General features: G+C 34.0%; 1 protein-coding gene across 1 annotated transcript in view; it reads right to left on the bottom strand.

Moving 5' to 3' along the window:
* Window positions 1-1281: 1281 nt before the first annotated feature.
* Window positions 1282-9402, bottom strand: part of ORMDL1 (ORMDL sphingolipid biosynthesis regulator 1) — an 11754-nt gene continuing 3633 nt past the window's right edge. The window contains exons 3-4 of the mRNA XM_007464975.1: window positions 5524-5675; window positions 1282-1872 (exon numbers count right to left, since the gene is read on the bottom strand). Coding sequence (XP_007465037.1) covers window positions 1737-1872; window positions 5524-5675 — 288 coding nt within the window. The 3' untranslated portion in view covers window positions 1282-1736. The remainder of the gene's footprint in view (window positions 1873-5523; window positions 5676-9402) is intronic.

Raw genomic sequence — 9402 nt, 5'->3', positions numbered from 1 at the left:
TACCAGGAAAAAAAAAAAAAAAAAAATTCCTACAACAGAGTGGGCCCTCAAATATCTACTGAATAAATATCTTTAAAACACTGAAGGGCAAAAGTAGGGAAAACAGCAGAAGACCTGTATTAGAGGCAGATTTCTATCTCTGAAGTCTGTGTAAAAAATATAAGCCTTTTGAAATAAACTTTAAAATGAAGAAAAACAAAATATTTTTTAGCTACCTTAATTTTACAAATTCAGTTGCTTTAAAAAAAACTTGAAAAATTTAAGTGTAACTCGATGACTGACTTTGGAAAGCTTTTGCAATAACATTACACCAAAGAAAAATTTATTAAAGTATAGATTACTGGTTATTTAAAAATACATGAGAAAAGACAACCATTCAAAAGCATTATCATACAACTGATTTCTAAACTCAATACTTTTGAAATACAAAACAATGATCATTACCCCCAAAAGTCAGTTTGAAACAAATTGAGTTTTAAGTTGGTATTATAATTCTTTTCACTCAATTTTGCTTACAAATGTTACTAGGTTTTTCAGTTTTGCCACATATACTTTTTTTGACATGTTTATTTCTCAAAGTAGAATATAGTTATTTCTTGCAATTAATGTCAGCAACTATAGAAAGCTTCTCTTAAGTCACAAGGATTCAGTATATACGGTTGCTGCTTTGGAAATAGTTACCATTCTGAGTTATCTATACTAAGACTCATGTATTGACAGGCAGAATGTTAATGGGCAAAGCATGGAGATTGAGAGCAGGATGACTAAGAAAAGGTATCTTTTACTGCAGACCTGCTAAAAAAAGACTCCATTATTTACTCTGATAGTATTGCTAGAGAAGCAGTTTCTGCCAGATCACAGGTTGGCTATGTAGTTGTCCATTTTAAATTTCCATCGCTAAAGAATGGCAGACTTCAACAATTAGATTGCTCAACCAAATCAGCAGACCTTTAAGTTACCATATACTTTAATTACGAGAAATAAATTATTTTCTTAATTAGGTTAGCAGCCTTGTATCTGGAAAGGCAGCAAAACCCACTTTGTTCCAAAATTAGAAGGCCGACTCAGAGGCTGCTTCTAAGGTGCCTAACTATCTTCTATCATCAATCAGTCGTGAAGGTGGACCTTCATGAACTCAGTAACTTAATAAATGTAAAAATGAACTCATCTATCAACACAATGTTGAGCCTGCAAAACCCAAAAAGTACATTCATAAGGTAGGAATTCGTTTGTATAAAACAAGAGGATATATATCCTCTTATATAACACAAAAGGAATATGCATGGTAATAAAAACAATCTGTAATAAACTTGTAAAGAAATGATTCTGGTTTACATGTAACTCTGCTTAAACTGACCATGACTGAATGATTAAACATTTTCTTCTCTTAATATAATGCCCATTCATTATAAGCTAAGCTGGACTTAGTTTCTTATAAATCTCTTATTTCCTTGGATTTATCTACTACCTTTACTTTATAGCCATTTAACTTATAAGCTGGGCCTGCCCAGCCTGCCTCTGAAGCCTCTCTACAGAAGGATACCAGATGCATTAAACAAAGGCATCTTCTCATAAGAATCTGCACTTCAAAACAGCATATGAAGAACCAGCAATTGGCTCTCCAATGTAGCTACCTCTCATTTCACATTTTCACAGAAACAGTGCAGTTTAGTAACCATTCCTTCCTTACAGAAAACTCAGTAGCTGTAAAAATTTTTGTTGTTTCAAAACACATTTCAATACTTATTAATTCCAAAGATCCGAACACCATGTAGCTGTGGCATTTTGGGAATTAGCACACTCAGGAGAGAAGCTGTGTTTAAGATGAAGTGAGTTGGATCATACTTCGTATAGAAACTTGCCAGAAAATATCTGTAGAAATAAAAGTTAAGAATATATATATAACATCTAAAAGTGAAATTACTTAGAATTTTTTAAATATTTAAAGGTAGGAAAAAGGCCACTGAAACATAAATACCTAAAAGCAGAACCATTTCTTTGAGCACTAAAACAAGAGCAAAAGTTTTAGTTTGGGGGCCTAAATTAATTTTATTTGGGATTTAAACATTTGTTTAATGGAGGCATATATGCACATTTTACTTTTCTGCAATCGTGTTAAATGTATTTAATGCAAGACAGTTACTATAGTCTTTAAAGCAGAAGGCTTTCAAACTAGGGATCATGTGCTTCCTGAAACTTCAGGTGTAGTTTTGTATCTATGTGTATATATCTGAAGAGGAAGTCCAGATTCAAAGCATCCATCATTATTCTCAAACGGTTCTGTGACCCACCAAAAGGTTAAAAACTACTGCTGTAAAGTTGTGAAAAACGGGTGTTAGTGCATTAGTTGAGTTTAGCATCTTTGAAAGAAAACAAATACTTGACTGCCCTTTTGATGTTCTCATTTCCATATTGAAGTTAACAGGTATATAACCAGTATAACGGGAAACTTGAGAGACACTATTGTAAAATTCCAGCTGTTTTGCTATAACCGAACATATGTATATATATATTCAAAGACATCCAATATCCGAGAATTTGTTTTAAGAAGCCTAAGCCATCTTTAAGACCACAGATCATCGAGTCAGAATGCCTAGTTTGACCCAAGGGTACATCAAAATGAAGACACATCATGAGGCCACTAAAAGAGTATCCTAAAACATCATACCTTACTTGACGATAACTAAGAAGTTACTATGCACAAGGGTGTTTGTCTAATTAGTACTTTTAGAGTACACAGAAAAGTATTTTAATAGTGTTTCCTCTAAAGGAGTGATAAATATCTTGTGTAATATGGTTAGAAAAGAACAGCTCTTTTCCAAGTACAACTAAAAACATCAGAGAGCTGTAAACATTATTTTCAGAACCATCTACATTGAGAAATTCTATACTCTTCCGCCTATTTCACAAACTATAGTCAGAATTCATTCTTGAGAATAAACCATATTCCTCAATTCTACTTTAAATCCTGTCTTCCTGCTTTCATATACTTGAAGACTGTTCATACTTCCTTAACTGAACAATATAGGATACCATTTACATTCAGTAAGCTCATTTAATTTCCCATCATCATTACAGGTTTAATCTGTAATCTGATATGTGAGAAATAATAAATCTTCTTGGAATGGCTTCTCCTCCTCATAGCATATGTCTCTCTTATGTCTTTTAATAAAAACTGATTGTGTGTGTGGATCATATGAAAATTACTTGACTCTTACAAAAACCTACACAACCCTCCAAGGGGATGCAAAACCCAGGTAGGAATCAGTGTGGTAGCATTTATCTGCCAAAGGGAATACTAGAAAGAGACCTGTATTAGAAGTTAGAAGTTCAGGGTTTAACCTGGGCTGTTGATTCCAACTAGCTACAAGATCTGGATGAAGATGATGCATTTGAATCTGTTTATCTAAAAATCTGGGATAATATTACTCATCCTACCTACCTGACAAATGATCAAATAAGAAAATGTAAATGCACTCTGAAAAATATCAATGTTATACAGATGGCTTTAATGCTGTTTCCTCAGTTATATAAGGAATTTAATCACACAATATTTAAAATCATACCTGTTGGTCAAAAGTACACTTTAAGAAATATGGGTGTTGTACACAGGTACATCTTAGTTAGGCTTTTAAGTGATATCATCTTTTTTGTGATAGCTCCTATTGAAAATTCAGCATATGTCAGGCTTTTTACATGTGCAGTTGACCCTTGAACAATGAGGGTTTGAACTGCACAGGTCCACTTACAGATGGATATTTTTCAATAGTAAATACCACAGTACTACATGATCCACAGTTACTACACAATCCACCGTTAGTTGAATCCGAGGATGTGGAAATGGGGATACAGAAGGCTGACTATGTAAGTTATACTTGGATTTTTAACTGCACAGAGGGCGGGTGCCTATAACCCCCACATTGTTCAAGGGTTAACTGTATTATAATGCAATCCTCAACATTTTATAGATGAGGAAACTGAGACTTTAAATAATATGGCCAAAAGTCACATAGCTAGAGAGTAGTAGGGCTAAAATACAAATTTAGGGCTGTTTGAATAACCATTATTCTTGTTATTGCATTAATCTTTGTTAGGCCATAAAAATAATTTTTCTTTTGACATGAATTTTATGTGGGACTAAAACAATTAAAAACTTAAAAAATTTCCTCCCAAGTGCTATAAATATAAGGAAAAAGAAATCTACCACTTTATGATTACTTTATTCTTTTCATTTGAAAATGTCTTCCCTAACTTAAACACCTGTCTAAAACCTAACCTAAGTCCTAGTTTAAGGAATTCTAATGCCTCCAAGAAGTCTTTCCAGCTGCTGCAGACTGCACTGATTCTATAATGGATATATAAATCTATATCTATATCTATATCTATATATATAGAGATATATATCTATATATATGTATCTCCTTTGTGGTATCGAGTGTTTGATTAGGATATATGTGAAACATCCATTATATGAAAGCAACTGAGCGTGGAATTCAAAGCAATCTATGTACTTATAAATTCTTTGCAGAAATCAACATAATAATAGAGAAATAATACAAAGTGGCAATAAATAAGGGATATATAACAACTGCTATGGATTTCAAAACAGAGCATTATCATTGAAGGCTGGTTGCTAAGGAAAAGACCTCACTGGTAAGGTCACAATTTAAATCTTGAAAGAAAAATAAGACAGATAAATTAAGAAAGGAGAAGGCATTTCAGGTGGGAGAAATGACTTGAACAAAGGCATAGAAATAGGACTATACATGAAGTATTTAAGAAATGCTGCTTAGAAGAGTGTGACCAGGTAGGAGTTGGGTGAAGGTAAAATAGTCACATAAAGGAAAAATGAGGTAGGAACCATTTTGTGGAGGACCCTGAATATCAGGTAATAGGAGGAAATTACATGCCATATATATGGTTAGATGCTTTACAGATAGGTATTATCTCATTTATTTCTTACAGCATCAGATTGAGTTAGGTACCATTGGCTAGAATTTTATTTATGAGCAAACCAAGCAGGCTGAGTGATAGGTACAGGATTCAACCCGGGTCTGTCCTACAATGAAAGGCTAACCTCTCTTTTCTCTAAACCATACTGTCTCTCCCAAGGAGTCTGAACATCCAAATGTGGCAGGTGGTCAATGAAATTCATCTGAAATCATCCAAATCCTTGTTTACGGAGATTAATCTGATAGTAGAATACAGAACAAGACTATGTGTTTAGTATTCTCGCAAGCAGCTTAAAGACATGAACTAGAATATATTTAACTTGTATTCTAGAATGTCTTGTCATACTGATAAACATGTAAGGTTGTCTCCATATATATTTGACTGAAGTGAAAACTGGTTTATTACCAGCTTGTTAAAAATTTTGCCTGTATTTTATACTCTCTATGAAGTAGCAATTTACTGATATAGGTTTTCAACAAAATATTCTGTTTCTATTTCAAATTTAATCTAATAAAAGGATGGCTTCCTCTCATCCAATCCTCCTCATACCTGAAAATTTCCACCACTTACAGAATTATTGGAGAAATTGTGAAAAACTTCCGTGAAGATGTAAACTGTACTCCATAGTCCAGTTGTTCCCAATGAGTTAGGAGCCTCGCTTTACCCTGGTCAGGAGTTTCAAATGGTGTTCCTTTTACTGCATGCAAAAATACATACATCCCCTGGAAAACAAGCAAGGGGGTATATAATAAATATCAAATACAAAATTAGTATTTGCCAGTTAGCATTAAGACATTTGCAGACTGTGACAGAGAGCGTGATTAACTTGACAGCTCAAGTTTTAAGATTTCATATTGTGAAAGACTGGCCAGTTTCTTCAGAGTAAAACAAAACTTCCAGGGGCTTACATGCAAATATTATTTGCTGAAAACCACTCTAAGTCAACTAAAATTAACCTGTTTTTATCTCCTATTAAATTGAAAATAAACGAAAAGTACCATCAGGGTAGCTTTGCATCATTACATTTAGATTTTCTAACACATTTCCTGTTGGGAGATAGAATTACCTTTTCTCCAATGTGTAGGAAAGTTTAGAGTGTCATATTAGTAAATCTGATGATACTTATAAAATGATAAAAACATACAAGTTGGAAAATAATAATAAACAAAATCTCTGTATTGGGGAAAATCGTTTTGAAAATATTTAATATTAGGACTGTTTTTGTCTCAATAGTTCTTTTCCAAAGCAACAAAGATGGTTTGATGTAGCAGGTATAATGTTCAACACAATTTACTTTTAAAATCACCACTGTACCTCAATAGTGTCTTTTGAAGTTAGTTTTTAAAAATCAAAGTAAAAAACATTACTAAAAGCCATTCTGTCCAGTGATATGTTTAAGCATCTAATTTTGTGGTTAATTAGGGGAAAAAATCAATGTATACTAGATGTGGTTTACTTGAGATGCCCATTTAGGTGGATAGTTAATGCTTCATTGCAGGATCACTGTCTGAGGCATTGGTAACAGAGTAAAGCCTATATATGGTCATGAAACAGCTTTACTTATTAAAGTCATGATGTGATGTCATTTTTTTTACTTCAACTTTTAATAAATATATGGAAAAAAATAGAAATATTCGTGATTTGAAATTTTACATTATTCTACTAGGTTAAGAGAGCCCTTCTTTTCAAAGCTTAGTCTATCTGCTTCCTAGTTATTCCATTAGGCAATTTAAAAGTTGTTTACCTACAGTAACACTTAAGCAACAGAGGAATGGATTCATGTTCAATTGGATATAACTCTACAAACATTTAATAAGTGGCTAATATGTACAGGACACAGGACCTGTATGCATATATGAAATTGAACAAGACATGTCCAATGCCTTGAAAAAGTTCAATCTTCTAAGAGATGGTAAGGAAAAAAAAAAGATATGCATAAACAACTACAATGTAGGGCAGAAATTACTATCAAAGGTACAATCAAAGTACTCAGGAAATGCAGAGGAGGGAAAGGTTCTTTGTTGCTGAGGCTAAAGCCTTGATGGTTCCTTGTCACCTACCTCAGTCTTGAAGGTTCAGCTCAAATGATAACTCCTTAGTGAAGCCCTTCTCATTAGCAATAATTAACCTGTTGCCTATGTACATATATAGAATTTTATTGAAAATACTTTTACTATAGCACAACATATTGTCTTAAAGTTGTTTACATAATGTTTGTTTTCCCATTAGCCTGACTACCTCAGGAACAAGGGCTCATACAAAGCAAGTATTAGATATTAAGCCAAGATGACATTAAGCCAAGGAATGTTTATTCTGTAAGCACAAGAAACCATTTTCACATGGGTTTTAAAAGAGACTATGAAACAGAAATTGTATGCTTTCAAATTCTCAGGAGAATGTGACCCAAAAAAGTTAAGAATCTCTACTCTAGACCATACATGTGTTAGAATTATCAAAGAGAAAGAACAGTCCTCTAATTATTTACTTCAAACCACATACACTCACCAGTGTTCAGAATATTCAAATAGTTTATGTATTCTTTTTAATGAGTAAGAATAAAATCTTATCTAACCATTTTTCTACTCCATTATTTTTATTTTTAATAGTTTTTCTATAAAATTTTAGTGATGGATGATTTATACCCACATTAAAAGAATTAGGGAAAAAAGTATATATAGTTCATGGTTAGCCCTTAACAAATATTTACTGACTCAAAATGAAGAGAATTCTCTTTCATTTTAAAAGCTAGGATAAGAATTTTGTGAAGTATTAAAACTTCTAAGAGTGAACTGTAGCACTGAGTAAAAACAATTGCTGTAGGTTTCTACTATATGGTTCAGAAAGACAGAGACCATGTTTTTTCTTTTTTCCCATATTTGGTCTATTTTCCCATGTTTAAAAGCATGCAGTATGTATTTCACATTTTTAATTGGTTTAATGTAGGCTAACTTCAAAAGAAATTTACATTTGGCATCAGGTAATTACCACATCTATGGCTGGTTAGTCAGGTTTTTAGTGGAGGACTAAGAAGTCAGAAGTTTGCTTCCCTACTTGTTCTCATTACCTGTCCTTTGTCCATGGCCATATACTGTGCCTCAGTCTCAGTCAACCAACTGAAAACATGAAGGGAGGAGATGACTTCTAAAGTACATTTAATACATGTGCCACTGGAGAAGGGAAAATTATGTGAGAACAGACTAATTTATTCAGCAAACATTTAAATAAGTCTTTAGAGATAAATTAAAAAACAAAAGAAAGATAAACTGCTAATTATAAAAGGATAATAAATACATGAAAAAAGAATGCAGCATGGGACTTTTGTAGCTTCCTAGAAGAGGTGACACTTGAGTAGTTTTCCTGGAGAAACAGGAATTAGCCAGGCAGTGTAGGAAGGAGGAAGAGGTATTAAAATAGTGGAAGAACAGCCTAAGCCAAAGCAAAAAGGTGAGAGAAGACGATTTTCATTATTGTAGAGCACAGCTTGTGTTTGGAGAGATGTTAAGATTGGGTCTCTTTCTTGCCACTGTAGTATTATCAACTGGTCTTGTATGCCACACAAAGAACTTGGCATTTTACTATGAATGTAACAAGGAATCACTGAAGGACTTAAAAGTGTGACCTGAACAAACATGAATTTCAAAAATATCACCCTGCCAAATTGGAATGAAGGAAAGTAGAGTAGAGAAGTGTCAAAGAGACCACTTCATCTACTGGTGTTATCTACCTGAGGGGAAAGAAGGGCATAAAGTTATAGCAATGCCCACAAAGATCAAGTTGAAGACAGTAAAGCAGTAGAATAGACAAGGCTTTGACTAAATGGATGTGGAATATAAAGGAAAAAGAGTTACCCTAAGTCTAGGGTGACTATATATACTAGTTTGCCATGGGTGGTCCTGATTTACACTTACTCTCTTGGAGTAGTTATTACTAGAGCTCTCTTTTACTCTCAAAACAGTCTCAGTTTGGATAATACATTATATTAATCACTTTACCTCTGACATTCAGCTGTGTGGCTTGGCTTACTGGGCAGATAGTAGTACCTTTAGATTAGATTAGGAACAAAATCCAGGAACAGATTGTGGTGGGTGGTAAGGGATATATCAGGAATGAATTCAATTTATACTTGTTTGGTTTAAGGTGCAAGGTGATCTGGCAATATTAATATGGTCATCATAATTTAACAGGTAGAAACTGAAAATACAGATAGATGAAGTAACCTATATAGAATATATATCATAAGAAGAGATGAAGAAAAGAACCTTGAGGGCTTCTCTGGTGGTACAGTGGTTGAGAGTCCGCCTGCCGATGCAGGGGACACGAGTTCGTGCCCCGGTCCGGGAAGATCCCACATGCTGCGGAGCGGCTGGGCCCGTGAGCCATGACTGCTGTGCCTGCGCTTCCGGAGCCTGTGCTCCGCAACGAGAGAGGCCACAACAGTGAGAGGCCTGC

The sequence above is a fragment of the Lipotes vexillifer genome, unplaced genomic scaffold (genome assembly GCF_000442215.2).
Source record: "Lipotes vexillifer unplaced genomic scaffold, Lipotes_vexillifer_v1.1 scaffold903, whole genome shotgun sequence".
In the NCBI taxonomy this organism is placed as follows: Eukaryota; Metazoa; Chordata; class Mammalia; order Artiodactyla; family Lipotidae; genus Lipotes; species Lipotes vexillifer.
This window is presented reverse-complemented; position numbering and strand designations above follow the sequence as displayed.